This window comes from Amblyomma americanum, chromosome 1, assembly GCF_052857255.1.
Source record: "Amblyomma americanum isolate KBUSLIRL-KWMA chromosome 1, ASM5285725v1, whole genome shotgun sequence".
In the NCBI taxonomy this organism is placed as follows: domain Eukaryota; kingdom Metazoa; phylum Arthropoda; class Arachnida; order Ixodida; family Ixodidae; genus Amblyomma; species Amblyomma americanum.
In genome coordinates this window covers 207,002,960-207,026,740 of record NC_135497.1, presented here as the reverse complement: position 1 = coordinate 207,026,740, position 23,781 = coordinate 207,002,960, and the positions used below count along the sequence as shown (strand labels likewise).

Below are 23,781 nucleotides of genomic sequence, written 5' to 3'. Positions count from 1 at the left end.
CTCTGGTAAATAACAGAAAAAACGAAAAATAAACAGAATTTTGCACATATTTTTTGTACATGAAAATAAAATATATATGTTAAAAAAAGCTGAAACAGAAAACAAAACGTTACAGAAAATTTCTGGCTGGCCAGCTCCCAAAAATATCTGTACTTTTCTGTAAATATCTGTAATTGTAGGACAATGTTACGGAAATGATGAAGTTAGTGATCCATTATTCTGATATGTAGCAAAATCTTTCTTTTAAAATGTTTCCATCGATCACATCGAACAGTTCAGACTGCCATGGAAAACCAATAGGGAACGCTTTTGACGATAGCAAAAACGTGAATAGAAAACGAAGTACAAGACTGCCGTTGGTTGATCTGCGGTTGTATTGATTGTCATAGTGAGATCTTGCATGATATGAAAAAACTGCGTTCATAAATGGCTTCCCGCCCAAAAATGCTTTTGTCCAGAATGGTTGGGTATGAAATAGGTACATGCATTTTCGAATAAAATATCCTTTGTTTTTATTATCAAGTATCCTTTACATGTGCTTATGAATCGCGTATTTTAACGTCTATATTTTTTATTTCTCGATGAAAAACAGCCGCAAGTTAAAATAAGAAAAAACTTTGGAAACAACTACGCATTTTGGTAAGCAAGCCTGTACATAAATTTATTTATTGCAGACAAAAATAAACGCATACTTTGGTTAAAAGCACAATGTTACCCATGACGATTTCTCGCAGTGGCACTACAGACAACGGAAAGTCAGCCCATGTAGAACAAGGAGTTTTTATAATTACCTTATTTATTCTGCCTATATGGAAGCGCATCTAAAGAGCCAAATATTTCTGCTGCTGTTTCAACGCCCCTGTAACATACGCAGGCAAACTTATTAACATTAAATTTGCGCTCTCGACAATGTCCTTGTTCCACCTAAATTAGCATCCATATCAGCAGTGACACGTGTAAAAAATAATGCAGAAACCCTATCTGTTCTCAATCAATCAATACAAGTATGATGACACGAAGGGACGGTAAGAGAAAGAGTTTTCACTGGTTGTCATCAAAAAGAAACTATATGATGGGAACAATAGCGCTGTGTGCTCGCACACCATGGCCAGACGTCCGCAGAATCAATATTATGTATATCCTCACATAATCGCCAGACAAAAAACGACTATATACTATGAACAGGATACACATGCTTAGGCGGCCACATTATCTTCAAGTTGCGCGTAGGTTTCAGCATAAGAAAGAGCAGCAGTAACAGGAAGAAAGCATCGACATTAAGCTGGCATTGGGCTCTGTGCTATTGAAGACCTTCGATTTTGGCATTCGTTTTGGGGCATAGGTCGCGCTGACAACAATGAAGAGAGACTAAAATTAAACAGGAGGTTCGTTTTATCTTCAAGAAATATGAATTCTCAACCATGCTTCGAAATCAGAAAGAGCGGTTCGTGAGGTTTTGCAGCACTCTTTTACTGCGGTTAGTGCTCTAGCATTTATTCAGCAGCAGGAATAACAGTCTTGCGCAAGATATTGTCAATAGCCAACGTTAGGCAATCCGTCGACCAGTAGCCGAACTTCTCCAAAGGAAATCAGGATTGGAATGAATAAAAAGCGCCAACGTCGACCAATGCGGAACTGCAATATTTCACAGAAATAAGGTAAATCATAGCAGTGCTTAACAAAATAATGCTACCAAATTCGGACGGACTTGAAACGAAATATAGGGTAGGGTCAGGTTGACAGCTATGACCACGTGCAAGGCTGACATCACCGTCCTCGTAGCCACTTTGTTCAACAAAGAGGTGCAAAATGAAATACAAACGCATAGCAGAGTCCATCTACGCTCCATAGAGCAGAGACAGCAGAGATAATCCCGTCAAGATAAGCAAAGAAAACAATGGAAAGGAAAACACTGCCTCACTCGGACGTGCTGTCACTCTTAGATCTGCACGGTAAAATGCAAATGACAAAGAGACAAACCAGTTCCGTGCGCGCCCGCTTCAAGTTATTACTTTGAAACAATATCCCAGTTGACACGATGTCCTGCAGGCAGAACTCGCTTTTCAAGGCCTGAAGGAGGCCACGGTCCTAGAATAGTCGCTGGAGGCAACGGATCGCTGCCCAGCGCCCCGAGTTCATCGCGCAGCTCTCGCTTCTGGCCGCAGTAAATAGGACAGCGACAATCCGAGACCATGAGCGATGCTGTCGTCCGGAACACAGAGCGCTGAAGTTGAGAGCAAGTACGATTTGTAAAAAAAAAAGAACACGACCTTTGTCCTTCTTGCAAAATAGAGGTACGTCTGCGGAGGCAGCGAAATTGCATCCGCATGCGACGTAAGAGTTCTGTAAATTTAGTTACAGCAATTTATCTTTTGTAGTACCCATATTTATTCAACCGCTTTTACGCCTCCAGCCTAAGTGTACATATTATTCTTAGATTAGACCATTGCTCAGGCCACACTCAAAAGACAGTTCAAGGCTCAATGCCCGAGCCCGTGCTGGAGCCTGCCTGTCGTGCCTGGTTCGCCAATTTCAGAGTTAGACCTTGGCCTGCGACGGCCCGTGCCTGGCCTCAACAGTAGCACATCGCTCACTGGGTGCGGGTGATCAGATTAGTGCGATGTTCCCGCAAGACATATATTTTCGTCTTCAACCAACTAAACTTTTTATTTTCGTGCAACATGGCCCAGAGTAACGGGAGTTTACAAATCAATACAAAACTTTCTCTGCTTTTGCTTTAACCTAGAACCTCGTAACCGGTTTTCAATGCTGAGATCTTATTTTTCGAAACGTTGTGGGGAGCAGGTCCAGAAACTCAAAATTGCGTTTGTAAATTTCCTCGCGCATGACCAAAAGAGACAACACGCCCCAAACCAGGAAAGTAAAGCACTGGCAGCTTTTGCACCCACCCAAACCATCGCCAATCTTCCGTCTTTGTCACTACAATGCTAGAAGTGCACATGACGGTGAGGCACCAGTGTCTCAACGCGGGCCTGTTTGTGTAGCAGCCACAGGTTTGCCCGGACCCAAGGCTTCCAGACCGAACCTAGCCTAGGCCCGACAACTTAAAGCCTGGGACTGATCCAGACCAGGTGCAACACCGCATTTTCTGGCCTGTACACGGGACGGGGCCAGGCCTTCGGATAGTCCGGAGCCTATGCAGCGTTCTGTTCTACAGCTTCCTTGGAGAATAACTATAAAAACTGCGCTCAACTGGCCGTACCACCGCATATAGAGTTTCGTTCAGCCATACGAGCCCTCGCTCATGTTCAGGTCGCTGTGCACAGTACGCAAATGTCCATATCGAACTTACCTCCAGCGAAATGGCCGTTTCACGGCAGTTGGTATAGGGAAGCAACTAACCAGAAATTTACTGAACGGCCATCTTTTAATACAGCGCGCAACAAGACTGGACACTGATGAGAAGCAACAGGGCGAACGCGCTCGTGTTTGTCTTGTTGATTCTTCTTAGTGCCCCATATTGTTGAGCAGTGTATTACATGATGACCAACAACCAACTAGCCCTAAGTTCTACGCTGCTTTACTAAACCAATTTCTCCAAAATTCTCAATGCGCAGTGGTACGTAATTTGTCTGCCAATAGTATCCGTCATTTTTTTTTAATCGAACGTTGCCTACATGGAAACCCTAGCAGCGCCCTGTTTTAACCTTTCTCATCACCGACCGCCAAAAACGTCCTCATCTCACGAAACATTGATGTCATCTTCACTGACGGCAGATTTCTGACTGTGGCCCTCATGTTCTTTTTCATCAACGTCAAGTGGCCCACTTATGGCTCCTAGGTGCCTGTGGACATAGGTCTATGATGTACTCATTAGTTAACCATTTATGAGGCATCCTCAACCAGTAGTCGGCATTGTTTTCGTAGCGAATGTCGCAGTAGTACCCGTGAGCTGGCACAGGCTACGCCGGTGCTCTGGAGCTGATTGAATTGTTGTTCTGGTAATCTGAAACGTTCCATTCGATTCAATTCTATCGGTAGCAAACCCGGAGGTGCAAACTTTTCATTTACTATTTTCTTGCGCACTGGTAACACTTGATTTTGCGGTGAAATTTGGACAATTTTTTAATATTTCAAGAATAATCTGCATCAGATTCAACTAACAAATGTTGCGTCTATGATCATTCGAAGCAAATCATATCTTAAGTTCCAGCGTTTCGAAGACAGTGCAGCTAAGCTCCCAGGATGCGGAGTGAAAGCCATGCATGCTGTAAATGTCCGTCAAAATGCAACAGCTCAGAGGGCTGACGACTTCGCCACTGCATCGAACCGAAGTGTTGGTAATATTTGTACACATGGCCTCCACAAAAATGCATATAAGGTCATGGATAAGCAGGGAAACAAAGCGCTTTCGGCCGTGGTCATGCCCGTGCTTGTCACAAAATCTGCTCCACTATTTTCAAACAGGCTCGGTTAGTGGTAGGGAGGTCGCTTACCAAAGCTTTTTCCTTTTGAAAATCCGGGTGCCAGGCCGTGTGGGGGATGTGGGTACGCATTATAAATGTCGGTGGATTTCCGGCGGTACTCCCATTCAAATTCGGTACCTGTCGGTTATTGTTTTGGATAGGCATGCATATACGCCGTATACCCTAACGGTAACCGACGGTTTCGTCAAAAGATCCCAGGGCACAGACTCTGCTTTTGCCCAGTATAATAAGGCACTTACAGCGCCTGTGAGGCTACTAAAGTCTTGAAGGAAGACGGTAAGACTCCTCCTTATCTTACAGAGATTTTGAGCTTCCAGGGTTTCCTAAATGCCTCGTAAAACGGCTCAAAAGCAAGCTCTGTTATGTGTCTTTTTTTTACCAACTATGTGCTATAACCGCGAGTAGAAGCAACCTGAGCACGTTCGGAGATCTCTACGGTTGGCTCTGCAAAACGCATATAATCCTCTAATCCCGAAGGGGTTTTATGTCACAATGATGAGCGACAACGGGTGACCGAAAAGTGAAGAATTACGGCTTCTAGCAGAAGCTTCGGCATAAACGTCAAATATCGGTATTTTCGTCTGGATGATACAAAGTAAGCCACTAGCTTTTCATTTATGTCGCGTAGTGTCACAAATAAGAATGAGAAAAAAATAGGAAATTTGGTAAATTGTACTGAAAATCCGCTCTGTGAATACCCGCCCGAAATATTAATGACAATATCCAAAAGCCTCTAGGACCTGCCGCACTGGCTCAGTGGCTATGGCATTCGGCTGCTGATCCCGAGGTCGCGGGATTGAACCCGGCCTCGGCAGTCACATTTCCAAGTACCTAGGTAAATGCGAAAACTCTCGTGTGCTCTGAAATGCCAGAGTGCGTTTTAAGAACCCCAGGTAGTCCAAATTAATCCGCAGCCCTCCACAAATAAAGGCGTCCCTCACAGCCCATGTGTCGCTTCGGGACGTTAAACCCCATACACCTCATACCACAAAGCTCTCTACCATTCTTTGGGTATAAGATGGGTAGCGATGGCTGACCTGTACGTCGCTCTTCAGGGACCTTCCATTTGTGATACTCCAGAGAATGTACTGAGCATTCCGAAACAGCTTCGCTAACAGCGAGCTCGGCTGAAATGACTTTCCTTTGTACTTAACCAGGAGCCGCCACCATATGATAATCCCACAGAACTTCAACGTCCCTCACAGCGTAAGTACGCACTGCGAGTTCGCACTGTAGAAGACACGGTAGCCTGGTGTTCCTCCTGGAGTTGCAGAGCGATCTCATCGCCACAGATGCATGCCTATGGCCGGCGGCGCTGCCGAACTAAGCTGACTTTCGATCAGTCTTGCCGCAAGCGATTCCGCTGGTCGTATATGAAAAGTATATGGCAGACGATGTATCAGCTGCTTATATAAGCTTGCATCGGAAAACACGTTTCTCTAGCTGAAAGCCGGAGTACACTCATAGCAACAGCACCCATCTTAATTGCACGACGTTGCCTTCTGCCAGCCTATACTTTCCATGAAGTGCAACGGCTGGAAACAGCGCCCCGCCCCCTGTAGACTGCGATAGCGATCAAGCTCCGTGCCGACAGCGACATCCCCATAATCTCTGCAAGACCTCCCTGACAATGTTGCCGCTGTAAGAAAGTGCAATACGTCGAAACTGCAACGCCGTTCCGTGCCATCCTATGGCCATGACGGCCATGACAATAAAACGACCATGTTAACAAAGACGATGCGCCGTAGAGACAATAGCTGACTAACATCTATAAGCAGAGTTTGAACAGAAATCATAATGGCACTATGAAGGCCCGCGCGGTGCCGAGCAGGTATGGGCTCTGGGGCAGCGCTGGCGGCAGCAAAGAATGAAAACAAGTGGGGGGCCCCTGGCATAGGAACAAAACGTTTTCCTTCCTTCCTGGCGCTTCCTGCGAAGAGAGACCCGCCACTTCCTCGACCAGCCGACGGAACGAGCCGCCCACCATCAGCGCTCCGCCGCGGTGGCGTCGACGGCGGCGGACTTTTCAAATCTGGGGCGACTCCGCGAAGACGTGTTCGGCTGCGGGGATACGTCGGCGCTCTCTGCCCCCCCCCCCCCCCCCCTCTCTCTCTCTCCCGTGCTCACTTTCGGCGGCCGAGTTTGTTTCGCGCCCGGGCGAGGGCGATGAGGTGGCTGAGATCAAAGAGAAAAGATGCCCGGGAACAAAGTGCACAAGACGAAAAGAAGCACGCAGAAGAACGAAAGGAGGTCGATCACCCTTTCGCCTTGCCGGGGAAGCCAGTATAAAAGGAAGGACGGGGAAAGTTCGGAGCTACATCACAGCGAGCATTCCCTGCTCTGCTGGTTCAAGCATCGCCATGCGCTCCCTGGTGAGTCCGAGAGACGCGGTCCGCCACTCGCTTCCGTAGGGCGCACCGGCGATAAGCGCGCCACCGGCTCCAACCGTTGCGTAACGCTCGACGGACCCGAGCGGGTGCCGCACGTGGTAGTTCAGGCGGCACCACTGTCTCCGATGTCCAGCAGGCGTCCAGATTACGTTTTCGATTAGGCGCATGCGACCTCCGATAACTTTTTTTTTCTTGACTTAGTTATCTTAAATTGCACTCCACGATTGAGCAAGGCTCAGTCGGTCGCATCAGCTCTCAGGTTCGGTACTTCGTTATCGGTGACAAAGCCCGCTAAGGGCCTCGTTAGATACTATAAGTTTTTATCTTTGCGTACCTCCTCTTATAGCTATCCAACGTAGCTGCGACGCGATTTGAAGTTTCTTCTCCTCCGGAACATCATTATCCATGGTGTCAAAATGAGTTAGTTCCTCTCCTAGATTCAAGACATCAGTCCTTGGCTGCCTTGGACTTAAGAATCATGGTCCGGATGGATTTATTGTTCCATGGTGGTATACTTACAAGCAAGCCTGAATTAATTAGTTTTTCTCAATTTTCTCATCGATAGCCACTGTCGGATGCAAAAGACACACAAATTTGATGTTGTCTGTCTTATGCAAATGCTGTAAGGGGCGTCCTGTTTCCTTCCGAAACGTTCCGAACAGTGCTTTCGCTCCTACTTTTATTTCTTATAGTGAACTGCACATCTCCAACCAAAAATTTTACTTTTACCGAACGTTTCGAAGCCTAATAAATCACTATGGTACTACGAACGCGGACGCGAAAGAAGCTTTTACCCAGTTGTGCTGCCATCCACGTATTTGCCAACACTCTGGATTTGCAATACGAGCGCGGCCGCACTATAAATACACGAGATCGCGTGGATAGGAAGTTAGGAGCGCCGGCTAGATCAAGCCCTGATCCGGATGCAGGCGTCCTGCGCCGACATGGCGCCATTAAAAAAACATTAGGACAGCAAAAAAAAAGCGCAGTGAGAGTTGATCGAGATCTTTCTCTCAGCCAGGTCTAAATTTGTCCCCCCACGAGGAACTAGGTCAGTCTCAGAGAAACACCTCAGATCCATCGTGATGTCATGTCACTACTCTACGATGCCTGAAGGACCCCCATCGAGGAATGAGTTCTTGATGGTTGTTCTTGTGCATCGGCGGAATGCAATGGTGGCAGCAGGGGCACATTGAAGTAGAGTGCCCATGTGCAACGATGGTGTGTATCGAACAAAGCGTACTTGGTATTCCGTGCAGATACTACTGTCAGCGGTTGGCCTCGCCCTTGCCGGCAACCTTGGTGGTGGCGGTGGTGGCTTCGGCGGTGGCGGATTTGGCGGCGGTGGTCATGGCGGTGGCGGTGGATTCGGCGGCGGCGGCGGCGGACACCACGGCGGAGGTAGGCTGTCGGATAATCATTTGCCCTCTTTGCCATTTTAGTCACCGCGCCATAAAGGACATGGAGATACTCCCGGAAGACTTCTGCAATGGTCTGAAGACCTAGCGCTGACGCGGTTGCACAATTTAGTCAAGAGCGCAATGCGTTCGCGCTGGTGTATAGTGCAAATACACCGTGGTCGCCGCATTCCCCCTCGTATACAGCGAACAGTCTGCAGCGGCCTGTAAATGTAGGTGATTTTCTTTAAAATTGTGTACACCAGGGACTTACCTAATCGTTCTTTCTTCACCAAGAGCATCGCTGCAATGTGAAACATTACTTGTCAGCTTGGTCCACGTACAATTCGCGAGCCTATGATTCTAGACCTGAAGAGCCCGGGACCTCACGAGGTCTTCAGGTTAAGAAAGATATGGGCCTTGTGCTGAAAGAGGTTGTGAAAATAACCACTCTTGTTCAGTTTTCTTGAGGTTTAGGCTACGTGCTATGGCATGAAATTGGCAAGGAAGGTGTATAATACAATGATCATCAAGAGCTTTGCTCTAATTTCTCCGACAGAATTTTTGCACCAAGCTTCAGGTTGCCACTGCCTTTTTGCTTATATTGCATGGTGATAAGTGTAGCACTGAGCTTGAACTTCGCATCACCTTAAACTATGCGTTGTGGTCCCCATTGCTTGGTCACCAAGATAAAAATTGCATTAATTAAAAAACATTCAGCTGCGCTAATTTGATCAGAATAACAACATCTATCCTAAGCCTCAGATGATACTGCTCGTATGAGGTTCACGCTGGTTCGCGAAGAACAGTGTACACGGCAAGGGAAGGCGCACTAGAGGCGAATATCATCACCCCGGTATCAAGGTTGCCAAAAATAAATAAAAGAATCACCGCGGGAGTTGCCTACCAAGTGGACACTGAACAATGCACGTGGTGGTTCTCACGCAGGTGGTGGCGCTGGAGGAGGAGCCGTTGTGAGCACTTCTGTGGTTGAGATCAAGAGCCTTGGCTCCACCGGAGGCGGCGGCGGCGGCGGCGGCGGTGGCCATCACGGTGGCGGTGGATTCGGCGGCGGTGGATTCGGCGGCGGAGGTTTCGGCGGAGGTGGCTTCGGCGGTGGCGGTCACCACGGTGGAGGTGGTGGCGGTGTTGGTGGAGGCCAGGTCGTTGGAACGTACAAGGTGCGCGCACTCTTGCGCGATGCGCCGCTTCTGCAGTTGGAGCCAAGTGAAAACTCGTGCAATGCGCAGGCGCCGCTGGAAGCATCGAAGCGTTTGTAACTGAAAAAAGCAGCGGAGAAACTGTCGTAGAGCCAAGTAGCGCTGGTAGGGCCTGCACTGGGAGTCGTATCATTAGTACTAATATTTCCCAATACCAACTGCTAGCTCTGCAAATGTCGCATGGCTATCCTAGCCGTTCTAGGTGAGCCGCTCATAATAATCCTCGGGATGCGGCGTTTACTGACCTTTGGCCGAGAAAGCGACGATCGCTAGCACGTGATCGTTTCACTGGTCGCAAAAATCGGTAAACTGCTGTGGCTCTCTCGAGCTTACGTTTCGCAAAAGCAGTCATGAACGTTGTAGTAACCAGCGCATTAGTTTTGGTGTACCAGTCTTTCTCAGCCTTCCTTGGTTTTGTGCATGTACACAAGTATTTATCTGCCATCTACCTGCACTCCCGAACACTTAGCCTCAGAAAATGAGCGCGAGGAGCGAGAGGACGGCGAATCTAATAACTCACTCAGCAAACGATGCCAAAACGACGTGCAGCACAATATAGCACATTGTCTGAAATTGGCATATTAGTGGCCTCGGAGCCTTTCGAGGCTGTTAGGCAGTAGTGTTATTTTTTGCTGCGACGTGTCCTGTTGGCCTTCGCTGGTTACGATTATGCAACTAGGCGCATATGTAGAGTCGTATCCTGCTGCCAGAGTCCTTTTCATGTCAATACCATAGCCAGCCGGCAACGATAAACGCATATGCCGTGATCGCCTTGAACCTTCGTAAATTGGAGCAGCCGTGCAGAGGGGCATATTCAATAAGGCACAAGCGCAAGAACAACAGCCAACTGGAGCATCGACGTAAGAATTTCTGTGCTGATGAACAGAGCGTAGCGCGAGCGTCAACGCACTCCACCGTCACCGCAGGCCGGCCCTGCCTACTTGGTCAAGGCGCTGCAGCCCATCGGCGGAGGAGGTGTTGGTGGTGTCGGTGGCGGAGTCCACGGCGGCGGCTTCGGCGGCGGTGGATTGGGCGGCGGTGGATTCGGCGGCGGCGGGCACGGCGGTGGATTTGGTGGCGGCGGCGGAGTCGGCGGCGGCACGGCCACCTACCACGTCACGGTCAAGGGAGGTGGCGGCGGTGCCGTCGGCGGCGGAGGATATGGCGGCGGCGGCTTTGGCGGCGGAGGACACGGCGGCGGTGGTGGTGGCCACGGCGGCCACGGTGGAGGCGGCGGCGGCGGCGGCGGCGGATGGTGGTAGAAAACGAACGCCAGGTGAGAGAGCTCCACACACTCACTGTTGTAGCACGGTGCACTCCGGACGGGTTCGCGCATTAGACGCATGAGTGTCTTTCTAAGCTGCTGGAAGCAAACGACATGCACGACTCAATAGCTCTGAGTGTTGAATGGGCGAATCGCGCCACCAGCTTCAGTCGATTTCGTTGTTTTTTATTTGCGATGAGTTTGATGGAAATTAATTTTATTCACACATGCCTTTGAAGGCCAGCTGTCGTGTTTCAGCCGTCATATCATAGTACGCACGCAAAAGGGCAGTTTCTTGTTTCGCAGCGACGACACAGCGGCTAGCGGTTGAGTGAAATGGCTTCTGCAGCACAAACTGTCGCCTCAGGTCACTTGGGTCCGAGCAATAAGAAATAAATTATTACAGTCGTAAGTTGTTGCACGCTTGCGTTGCAAGTAAAGCTACATTTTGTGCTCAGATATTCCCTGCGGGGTGCTATTAGGCGCAGGGAGAGAGTTATTCGAGGCCTCTCTTTAAAACAGCGCCATTGTTTAAAGGGCTTCTTCGCGATTCGGAAGGATTAAAAGCTTGAAACTGCAACAAAGTCAGTTCGCGGTAGCAACGCAGAAATGCCATGAGCGCCTGCGTAATTTCAGTGCGCCTCAGAGTTTTCATCTTTGTTTTCTTTCTCTGTTTTGCAGCCGCAACCAGCTTATTTTGTCATCGTTCACAAGTGTCACGCAATAGTCGCCATAGCCTGCAAGAGCAAGAAGCACCCATGTACCTCGCGCGCAAAGCAGAGATCGGCAGCGCCATCATGCGGTAGCTAGCAATACCAGGGCTGTCCTGTCTGGATACACCGACCGCTACCGAGAGCGCTGCTACCCCTCAACGGCCAAGAAAGACAAAAAAAAAGTGCGAAAACGAGGATCCTCCGCGACAAGCTGTGATAAGAGGTGGAGCCGCCTGATGCTTTGACCTCGTACGGATTAGCTTTGAGCTTCAAACTGTCAAGCATTTTATGATCCCACTACGTCAAAGATGTCCTCCAAGCGGCGACGCTCTCGCACGCGATCGACTTTCCTGCCATGACCTACACTCGGGGAGCCATCGTTCCAGAGACGGCACTTTTGCCTCTGCTGAGAAACGCCACGAAACAATAAACTGTGGAGTTCCCTCGAGAGAACTCCGCAAAAAAAAAAAACAGTTTTGTATTACATTTATTGCAAACAAATTTAAAGAGGTTATATTTTTCTAAGATAACTCCCAGCCAAAGAAGTGCGCACGTGTGGCGGTAATACACAAAACAAGCTTGGAACATCATTCGCATTTCACTGACAATGGTTACTGCCCCCGTCCATTGTCAGCCCGTAACAGACACTAAATGCACTCCGGCTTATCAATACGTGCGCCATCGGCAAAAAGGGGTTCCGGCCTCCGAGAGATCGGGAGTATCAGTTCTTTTCACACGGTCACTTCGGGAAAAGGAGCCATAACAGAGGTGTACCTACCAACCAGTGCTCGTATAGGAATAGGCCAGTTCCTTCCCTTGGTTTTCACGGCTGGAGTTTGGCAGGAAATGTACTGCCGTTCCAAAGGAGGAAAAATGTCATCTGCAAGAGGACACACACATTATCTAGAATCGTGGCTTGTACCCTTTGGTTCTTGAAGACGTAGAGGAACAAAGCGAACCTGTTGGCTGTACAGGTTAACGAAATAAGAGAGAGAGGGTTTATTGACTAGAAAAGGCAGCGAGGTTGGCCTGAAAAATATCTGGCCTGCTAGAGTAACGAAATAAGCATTACAGCTACGCCTAGGCACATAAGGACACACTGTTGGAAGATACTTCCCAATGAAGGTGGCGATGAACTTTCCTGAAAGCGATAAAAGAGCACCAATTGATGAGTTGGAAAGGTATAAATTCTGTACAGGTAGCCCATAAATAAAAAATTAGAACCAGACATGGTGCAAAGGGCGCCAAAAGCTACAGAACAAGGAAACGAAAAGATTCACCCGTGCAGCACTTTCTTGCCCTTCTGATGCAGAAGGCGGCGCAGCTGCATGTTCCCGGGGCAATAGAGGCGAAGAATTTATTCGCACATTTTGAGAGTTCTGCGTGTTCTCATAGCGAATGTTTTCGAACTGCAACTCTCTTGTGTTCGTTTCTTCTTTGGTGACTTAGGTTTGCTATTATTTTCTCTGCGTTTCTCCACAGGCAGAGTGAAGAGGTGATGACTGATTGGCGGATATTTATGCGGTAAAGCAACACTTTTTGATGCTGCATTTGTTGTTGCGCCAGCTAGCACAGTTCATTGAATTTCTAACTACCAAGAAGATCCTAGCGCCTATTTGTAGGACCTCTGTGCTAATAGAAACATATATCTTCGACTCACGGCGGCACTGTTATCAAATGCGGCCTGCCCTCTATAATATGCAGGTGCTTTATCACGAGGCTGTCCTTGCAGGGAAGAAAGGTAGAAGGAAATGGTAACGAGGGGAGGCCATCACATCAAGTGGTTAGATGACATGACGATCCGTAGCGACATGGGGATTAGGTGGCACTGGGTGGCGAGACAGGGTACGGTCAAACGCCTCTAAGAATGTGCCGCTGCAGAGCCAGACAGCCCCTATGAGAACGTGCTATTGCTAACATACTTGTGGCACAGTTTGTCGACGTATCTGTTTTAGAATGAGCCCTAGCGATAATTCTGTTAGGAGAGACATATAGAAATCCTATCGGTTTCTCCCTATTGCAATTAAAAACGAGAGATCCATACACCGACACAGCTTATATTTCTCTATTCCTGTGTGGAATGTATCGGTTGCACTGGTCTGTCGTTTCGTGATGCAGTACACCCATACAGATTGTATTTCATCTATTCCTGTATAGGTGCATCGGTAGTACTGGTCAATCATTTTCTAACTCAACAGGAAAAAAACAATAGCATTTTTATTCCTCTATCGGACTGTAAGGTGTGCTTGCAGGATGGGTATGTTTCGCGTTGTTGATTGATGAAGTCGCATACAACTGAATGATAAAGTGGCAAATCCGTCCACAAGGGGATCCTTCTATGATGTGGACCTTTTTAACGCGATAACGTTAAAGGCCCCGTTACGCAGAAAATACGGCGTCGGCTTTGAGAGCGAAAAATCACGGGCATGCTCTGGCAGATGGTCCTCGGAGAGCAACCTAGGCGGCAAGTCAGCAACCTAGGTTATGTGACCATGCGGCGTCATCACAGCCTGCCCACCGGACAGTGAGCAACCGTGGCAGCAGGCAGTTAAATGAATGATTGGCCGCTAGGGAAGACCAAACTGGGATGCACAATATCCACAGCTGGGAGCACCTGCCATCGCAGGGCAGTGGCGCATCTCTTTAAAGCTGCACCGCTGCGCCAGGAGGATCTATAAATGGATCTATAAATGTAAACTAGGGAGTGACCTTCAGCATATAAGGGAGTTAACCCAATACGTTATTGCGTCGTACCCTTAAGGCGGAGCTTAAGTGCCCCATCTAATTTTTTCGCGCCGTCACTGTCAAACTCTCTGCGCCTGCTACGACTGCTAACAGGGGCACACTCTCAGGCTCAAGGAGGCTGACTGACACGACAATGGGCCAATGCCATTCTTTGGAGAGCCTCCTTTGAGAGGCATCTCTCGCTTCTTTTTGGAGCTGCATCACACTATAGTACATCCAGTGTTGAAAGGAACTTGCACATAATTACAATTGACGTCATGATGTATTTAAACATTACAAGCCAAAATATGAGCATTGAAATGAAGTACAGGATTGAAACGTTTTGTTGCCGCCACGGTGGTTCGGTGGTTATGGCGCTCGGCTGCTGACCCGAAATACGCGGGTTCGATTCCGGCCGCGGTGGTCGAATTTTGATGAAGGCCATATCTTGGAGGCCCGTGTACTGTGCGATGTCAGTGCACGTTAAAGAACCCCAGGTGGTTGAAATTTCCGGAGCCCTTGACTGCAGCGTCCCCCATAGCCTGAGTCCCTTTGGAACGTTAAACCCTTATAAACTAAACTTAAACGCAGTGTTTACATATTTTCTAAAATCACGGCAAAATTGAGGTGACAGGGAACCGTAGTAAAGGGACACTCAAGAAAAATTGAATTCGGCTTGTAATCGATACGTTTGCCACATTCTAATGACAAGATGCCACTAAATCACTGAAAATGGAGGTTTTATAAGCAAGAAAACGTCAGGAAATGCAATACAGGTGCCTCCACCACCGGCCAATTTCGCAAGCAAACTGTGGTGCATCTACATTGATTCTTGGCGCAGATTCCTGAGACTAGGCTACAACTCCTTAAAACTGCGGACGCCGAACTTCTATCGGTCTAGACGTCAAGAGTTTGAATCATGTGGAGGCAAGATTTTAAATGCAATGTTCTCAGCAATAAGTGCATTTTTTTGCCGTACCAGCATGGAAATGCGCAGAAAGAGCCACAAAATCGATTATTACTAAGAACAAAAATAGGAAGCAGCTGTCTTCAGTGTCCCTTTAACAAGAAGTAGCACACATTACTTAACTGTCTAGTTGGACTAAACTGGGTATAGAAATATCGGGTTATAAACTGAAAACTGCGAGCAATTATATCACAGCTGTTGCACATGCTGCGGCAACTAGAGAATGAAGAACATTGCATCTGAAAATCACTTCTAAATAAGCATGTATAAAATAATAACTAAAAGGTCGCGAAGGAATACAACTGCACACTATGAAAAGGCCGCAGCCAACTGTTTAAAAAAAACTACAGGAAAAACGCGCCTGAGAGCTCCACTTGAATGTTGCTCATGTCATGCAAAGGATCAAATACTTCTAGCTAAGCACATTGGCACCAAAAGGTGGCACAGGACACGAAGTGATAACAAGCTAAAGCAATGACTGGCAATGAAGAGTAAGAAACGGTGCTGCCAATCACTTTAAAAATAAACGCTATGTAGTTCGCCTAAGTTGTCCATGCAGAAGTCCGCCTGAATTATGAGAGCATAATGAAAAGGGCTACGAACATGTTGCCACGCTGCTAGTGTGTAAGGTGACAAAAGTTTGGCGCAACCTACATAAATGCCCCAAGACTTAATGGGAATTATGCTCAAGTAGTATATTAGTAGGCAGCCACATGCAAACATCGAAAAGAAAAACACCTGTGGTGCCTTCCAATGAAAAAAAATTGAGGTACGCAGCCTAATTGTTATTACGGATACAAGCTGCTTAGAATGTGCCTCTTGTAGTCCTGTGTGATTTTAAAGAAACAATGTCAAACATCTCCGCTCTTTGCAGTAAACGCTATGCAGTCAATTTAACTTCATGACAAATTCACATTTCATATTCAAATGAATACCTATGCTTTTCACATGACCACTCCATCCCCTATACGTCTCCATTGCATGCTATGCTATGCAGCAGACATTCCATACAGCGCAAAGGGTACAAGCTTTAGTGTGTATTTTTCTTTAGGCATGTTTCGCTGTGATTGCCTCTGAGTAAAAAGTGTGTGGCACTTATTTAGCCTCGTGTCATTTAACTGCACAGTTTGATGCACACAGCTAAAGCTGCTTAAAGAGAATAATGTCCGCCAGGTTTGCAGCAGGATGCTGGCTGAATGTCATTATACTTCTCTTGGCTTAAGTTTCATCACAGGTTGGTGCTTCTCCCCAGCTAATAAAGTATCGAAACGAGGCCTCAAAAGAAAGTCAAAATGATTCAATTGCATACAACGTAAAAGACTACTTTACTTGTTCCACTACAGAATATCTTGAAGTTAAAACGTGGCGAACTGACGCTAGCAGCCTTATAATATGGTCAGTGCTTGCACCTGAGTGCAGTTAAGCACTCTCATGCAGTAAAATGATTTCTTTTCGATATTGCATTGTTTTCCCACAACTTTAGACAACATGAAGCTGCATATTGCAAAAGGAAATGATGTTTCTTACAAACCGTTTATATCAAGAGCACTGTGATTATTGTGGCTTCCTAAACCTTAACCACCAGTTCTTACGCCAAAGAGTGTGCCAATGTGTGTCAAAAGTTATTAGGGCAAAAAGATAACCTACTTGGTTTATAACCGACAGTGCTACTTGTAACGGGTACACAAAAAGTGAGCAACTAAAAAGACGGAGATAATGCTGCGGATGAAAATATTGCATGCTGCACGAAGAATGTGATAAAAATGGCGCATTGCACAGTAAAATTCGCGGATGTTGGTTGCTGCATTTCGTTACTTGTACAAGCTTTTTCGTGTAGTTTATTTTTCAACCGTAATGAGCTGTGTGCAGGCCTTGTACATAACTTACACTACATGAACAATTCTTATTATAGCGATACCAGCACCACGGCTGCCTAATGGTGCAAAAATAAGCTGTTGGAGGAATAATAATCATTTCTAATGGCAGCAAGCTCTAGGCTGAAGTTCACCGCTGTCGAAGTATACACGGATCATGAAAAGAAACCGCGCTCAAAGTAAAACTACGGTTTTCTTAAGATCGCTATGCAGCATACTTAAAATGCACTAAGATAATGAGCACACAAGCACAACACAGCACAGTAGCCGCTCCGTACTCCCAGCAGGGAGCCGGGATAATTTTCGTGGTGATATTATCCCGGCACTCACATCTGATTGGCTACAGAAAATCAAATGACACTCCGCCACGAAAACTGATGTTTGGTACTTTACGGTCATCATTCAGGAAAGTAGGTGCTCCGGACATTCCGTGCCGCATAGCAGTTATAAACAGTCATATAAACTGCTCTTCGGCACGCGAGCCCCAGCAAGCAGTTACATATCTCGGCTATCTTTTAGAGATAGCCTTGATTTGAGCCAAATAACACTCAGCAGTCTAGGCATGGAATTTCAGCGCGTTAAACATTGAAATAAGTGGAGTTTACCAGGTGTACACACACGGAAAAAAAAACATTAAAATAGCGCAAAAAAGACTAAACCTCGAAGGGAAACAACATGCACGATTAGGGATAAAGTTTTCGAGCTCGAGACGTACACCAGCGCTCAACATGTGGTAATCTACGGAGCTTAGCTGAACTTCTTGATCCAATTAGCGATAATTATTGATCACCGCGTAGACTGCTTTCGGCTGTGTCGAGCCGAATTGATGGCACTGTTGGCGCGCGAGCGCAGCGCAGAGACAACAGCGCCGATGCGTCTTCTCGGTTGATTACTGCACCCCGAAGTCCACAGTAGCCAGAACGGCCGGCCGCAAGAAATAACAGAGGGATTACTCTCGAGCTGTAGCCGATCAGGCCCTAGAGAAGGGTAAGTCTGGTATTTCTCAACGCAGAAGTCTGAATGAACTGTGCTCAGAGAGCCGGAGCCGCCAAAAGCGCGTTAGAATTGTTCTCACGGTGGCCTCAATAGCCAATCAGAGGCGAGTGTAAGGAGAATTTCAGCCGACAGCCTGCAGAAGGGACACTAACGCGTTTTAAACCCGGCCTAAATCCTGCGTCGAAAAGGAGCGAAAGGCACCCTTGGAGGAGTTATAAATGGTTACGCGCGCAGCAATAAACAAGCCATATAACAGGTTGCTGCAAAGTTGTAGCAGTCAAGCGCCCTTATTGTCACACACAGCAACCGGCGAGCGTAGATATACAGCAGCGGTAACTCTTGTGATCGCCACCGCAAAGAATCTCTTTGGTGAGCACACGTTCAACATGCTGCATGCTGCGCTACATTTAGTGCATATGCATAGGAACGTTACCACATAACTGTCATACAAGGAAGACTCGCCGCTTAATCAGCAAGGGTTGCTTTCAACGTCCCCAACAACAGACGCTGGAGCATTCATACAAACGACACATATTGAAGGCTGGGATCGTTAATTGGATTGGATTGGCTTAAATAGCTCTAACATTCATGCTTTCGCGATTCCAATCGTTCCTGAGGCTTGGTTTTCTTCCTGTCAACGGTGCAGCATCGGGCAGAATTCAGCCGGAGTATCACCTCCTTACAGTTACTGAACAGTTATGACCCAAATATTTCATTTTCAAACTTTTTCGTGTCAACACTTTCGGAGGACTGCTTATGAAAAATTACCAAAATGCAACTGCGTGGCATAAAATAAAAATAGCAGGAAGTTAGACTTCAAGAACATTCAAAGAATAAAATATAAGAGCAGCGAGGCATAACATTCTATCGGCCCCTATCAGTGCTCCTGTTGGTAAATACAACCTTTGTCCGTAAAGTTTCGAGACTGAGTCCATTGAAAAAATGCGTTTAACAATGAAATAATTTGTGCAGCACCCCTTCGAAGTAGTCTCCCTTGCAGTCTATACACAGCTTCCAACGCTTCTTGAGGTCTTGGAAACGGTTTAAAAACGCTTCTTTTGGCAGGACTGTCAGCTCCTTTGTCGTGGCGCCTTGAATGGCCTCCACGCTCCCCATCCAGCGACCTTTCAGGGCTCTCTTCACATGAGGAAACAGGAAAAAATCGCATGGAGAGAGGTCAGGGGTGTATGGCGGATGGGTAAGTACAGTAATCCTGTGCTTGGCGAGAAATTTTGTCACGCTGAGAGCAGCGTGCGGCCTTGCGTTATCGTAGAGGAGGCTCCATTGTCCAGATGCCCTTAAGTCAGGGGGACGGCGTCGCAGTGTATCACGCATGTGTTGGAGCACGCGGATATAAATCTCCTGATTCACCGTCTGCCCTTGTGGGACGAATCACCTGATTCACCGTCTGCCCTTGTGGGACGAACTCGTAGTGTATGACACCTCTGGAATCTAAAAAAAAAACTATCAGCATCGTCTTTGTTTTGATCTTCTGTCGCCGCACCTTTCTCGACGCCGGAGAGCTTGTGGACCGCCATTCGGCGCTCTACCTCTATGTTTTAGGATGGTATTGAAAACATCATGTTTTATCTTCAGCAATGATGCTGTCGACGAATGCAGCATCCTTCTCTGCCTCGGAGAGCAAATCAGCGCTCACTGATGCCCACATGTCCTTCTCGTACTGTGTGAGGGAGTGCGGCACAAGTCTGGCATTCAGCTTTCGTTTCCAAAGTTCTCACGCAAAATTTGGCAGCATGTTGTCTTACTAATGTCGAGAGCATCTGATAGCATGCGGACTCTAATGGTGTGGTCTTGCTGTACGATTTCCCTGATCCGAGCCACGTTGTTTTCATTCCGTGAGGTTGAAGCGTGCCCCGGCCTTGTGTCGTCTTCCACCGACGTTCTCTCCGAACCGAACCTCTTGTGCCACTCGAAAACTCAGCCCGCGTTAATGTCTCGGTGCCTTAAGCGTCACGAAGGAGCTCATGCGTCTGTGTGGCTGTCTTGCCAAGCTTCACGCAGAATTTTATGTTTACACGCTGTTCGAAGTGGGCGTCCATCTCTCCCCATTCACTCACAGTAGAATGCGCAGACGATTAGTGACAACGTAATTTTCTACATGTAGTGCTATGTAGCGGCTGCCACAGCAATTAGCATAAATAGCTCAGGTTAGCCCGAAAAGGTGGCGCTACACATACGCACCAACATTTGTTTTGAGGAGTCATTTCTCGAGAAGAAAATAAATCGGTCTCGAAACTTTACGGACAGAGGTTGTACATGCTCTATATGCATATCTGAGCTATTGAGGAACCTGTAGAAATTCGTAACAGGTCTAGTAGAAGGCCTATCCTTTAGCCTATAGGGCAACAGAAATATCTATGGGTCAAATGGAACAATGTATTAGACTCACTGAAAAAGCTGCGGGACCTGCAGATTTTTGGTACAGAATTAAGGGCATAAAGGCTTGATACCGGTCAGGACCAGCGATGCGCTTTTATTTTGTTGCATTACCTGACGACGTGATATCTGGGCACAGCGAAAGCTTTGCTTAAACCCGTGGGCGCTACGTATACAGGCATCGCATATTTGATGGCAACCAACCAGAAATTCGGAACAAGTGCTTCTAGTATTCCCTGGATACCACAAGGTGGCGCGCCGCTTTGAACAATAAAAAATAGCGTATTGACAACATCACTTATCTAAGAAAGAAATAGGATGACCAAGCGGTGGCAGGACAGAATGTGATTGGCTGCAAGGCTTAGCGACCCTGGCTGGACGCTGTTCAGAATTCCTGGTAATTAGAAGTCGTCAAACATCATGAACTTATGTAGCACATCACCTGAATCCACTTGACAATACTCTTTGTCAGTGATGTTTCAGTCTGTGCTTTCGCGACATATCAGGAACAATGCTCGAACGTAAAGCACATAGCGGGATATGACCCGAAGCTAAGCACCAGAAGGTTCCTAGATATTTCTTAAATGGTCGAACAATGATTCTGTTTAATATCTCTTTACTGTTTCATTTATATACTCTTTTATTTCACTTGTGCGCCCGTGAATGTGATCGCGCTCTGCCTCAATCTGCAGGCGGAACTCAATATCAGGAGCCAAACACGTTAACTCAATCGCTCTAACTGAATGCACATTCGCATGCCCTCCGACACATTCATTAGACAGTTTTAGCTGTGCGTACGCAAAGCGCTACGGCGCTGCGTCCGTTACGCTGTCCGCTCCGAAGTATAGTTTTAGTTGGCCGTGCCGTAGCGTCCCTCATCGCACGCGTAAACAGTAGCACCATCTAGTGACAAGACGTCAGAGCACATCAACGCTCGGTTGAAGAAAATTTCATCTGTGATTACTGATAACTAGGGTGAGTGCATTGCTACCCTTTTTTTGTTACAAGAAGAAAAACTATGCAAACCGAAGAAAATGCAAGAACTGACTAAAAGCTAGAAAACTGCTTCGCCAGGTGTCATTGCCACGAGAAAAACACACTGCCTTTATTTAGGCCCAAGAGCTTGAAAATCGCCAAATTGTCTGAAAAACAGGGGCTAGTTATCGCTTAGACCGCTACGTGTGGGCAAGAGTAGGCCAAATAAAAGCGAACCGCTGCCATTTGAGCGAGCTATTGCGTCGGAGAATCCAGCGGTGACATGTATTTATTCCGAAGTGGGCGAGCAGGGCGCCCCCATCTTGTCAACGTTTACCACGCAAGCCACGCAAGCGCCGCAACGCAAAGTCCGCTGGATAGCGTACGTACGCAAGACGCGGGGCTTGCTCTTGCGTTCTGCGCATGCGCACTACCGTCCCCGCAAACTCCTTGCGTACGCTAAGCCGTTGTGTACGCGCAGCTAAAACTGTCTATTGTAAAATCACTGCGAAAAGGACAGTCCCATCGCCTGACGGCTCACGGCAGCGACTTATCTCTCATCCGTCATTTAAAAGAGATGCATGGTGCTTCCATGCTGTCATGAGTCAGTCTGTGAAGCACAGCTCTATCTTCAGGAGTTGCAGGTCGCGCTGTGCGAGTGCCCATTTGTTTTGCGTATTAGTTTAGGAGGGAGGACCTCTTTATATTTGTTCTTGTTTTGTTTTCTTTTTTGTTATATTTGCGCGTGCAAAAGTCGTACGCAGAGCACTACTGCCATAGTGGCTCCAAGCAAACACTTCGACGCGACGGATCATACCCGCAACTCGCAAAGGCGCAGTCCAGGCATAGACACTGCCGCAGAAGCTGCTCCACGACAACACACCGCCATAGTTCGTAGGACACGCATTGAATCTCCCAACCTCCCTTAAAATAGGGGATTCACTGACATCAAAGTGGAAGGCTTCGAAGCGCGTGTTTAGAGTATTTGCAGAAAAATTTGCGGATGAGTTTAACTGGCTGCCTTTTTTCTAGCCCACGCGCATACGCAAAAAAAAAACAGAACAACATTAAATATCAAGCAGCCGGCATAACACTCATTAACACTGCCCGCTAATTAACACTGCAGCGTCCGGTCAACGAGCGTTGTTATTGAGATCTGTCGAAGCGGGCAGGTTCAGTGACGAGGCAGGTGAAACTAAAGGAGGATCATTTACACCGTCATAAGTTGAGTAATTTCTTTTAAAAAAATTGCATACGGTTTAACATGGCTATGCGTGAAATATCGCGCAGTATCGCGCAATTACGGTGGGCACTTAAGGTCCTCACATGCTGTGAATGCGAAAGTATATCGTTTGACAGAAAGGCGTAAACCATAAAGGTCTTTGACATAAAGGAACTTGACCTAAAGGCTTTTACCATAAAGGCCTTCTACCAAAAGGCCTTTACCCGGAAGGCATCTACGATGAAGGCCTCCGCTCTAAAGGCACTTACCATGAGGTCTTTACCGCAAAGATGTTTGATCTAAATGCATTTTACTGAAAGGCATTTTCCACAAAGGCTTTTACCCTGAAGACATTTACGTTGCCGGCCTCACCCAGGTGTACCCTTCACCCAGCCTTCAGGTGAAGGCCGGAAAGGTGTACACGCCTGGCACGTTGCCCACAACACGGTAGGCAGGTGGGGCGCCTGCCACAAATCTGGCTTCAGGCACGTATACGTCCGGGACGAGTGCCCAAAATAGGAAAATGTGCCTAGTAGTGCTACCGCATTAAAAATAACTGTCTTGAAATATATTCTCCTCTCAATTATAAATTTCTACAAATTAGGTTATAGTGAACTTCACCCCTTCGATTAACGCTCAAGGTCGGTTCCCTGCCTTTTCGCCAACAATCCCCATAAAATATTCCTGTAGACTGCTGCGTAATGTCCATATATGCGGAATTTGTCCTTCTCTACTTCACATTCACAGATCGCAGGGAGTCCTCATGCACCTCCTGGCACAGTGATGCAGCGGCTAAGCGATACTCCAATGCCCCGCAGGTGCCTGCATGGGGCTTGTGAGACCCGGTTGGTCTCCCCGACCAACCTCTCGCGACCAGCACTTAACTACCACCCGGCACGGTGGGCGGTTTGCTCACAATCCGATGGGCAGGTTGCCAGGAACCTAAGCACTAGCGCGTTAAAAAAAAAATCGAAACTGTCAGGGAAGAAAACAAGGTACGATCGTCTATCTGAGCGATGTAGTGACCGCTGATGCGTACCCTGAGAAAGGAATAACCATGAGAATAGAAATGCAATGGAATACATTTTGTAGGCGCTCTCAGAATTTGAAGAGCAGCTTATTAATTTCCTTCAAGAGAAAAGTATATACGTAACAAGTGTATCGTACCAGTGCTCACCAGTGAGCCTGAATGAG

General features: G+C 47.3%; 1 protein-coding gene across 1 annotated transcript; it reads left to right on the top strand.

Annotated features, from left to right (window-relative positions):
- Window positions 1–6,752: 6,752 nt before the first annotated feature.
- Window positions 6,753–11,537, top strand: LOC144094867 (uncharacterized). The gene is made up of 5 exons (XM_077628748.1): window positions 6,753–6,820; window positions 8,098–8,239; window positions 9,184–9,416; window positions 10,382–10,731; window positions 11,401–11,537. The coding sequence occupies exons 1-4, from the start codon at window positions 6,809–6,811 to the stop codon at window positions 10,715–10,717; spliced, it is 723 nt and encodes a 240-aa protein (XP_077484874.1). The 5' UTR covers window positions 6,753–6,808; the 3' UTR covers window positions 10,718–10,731; window positions 11,401–11,537.
- Window positions 11,538–23,781: the final 12,244 nt, after the last annotated feature.

Bases quoted from the DNA above. Each gene is read 5' to 3' on its own strand.
- LOC144094867 (XM_077628748.1), top strand. The intron at 8,240-9,183 runs GTAGGCTGTCGG...GTTCTCACGCAG, and splicing joins CGGCGGACACCACGGCGGAG to GTGGTGGCGCTGGAGGAGGA. The intron at 9,417-10,381 runs GTGCGCGCACTC...CCGTCACCGCAG, and splicing joins AGGTCGTTGGAACGTACAAG to GCCGGCCCTGCCTACTTGGT.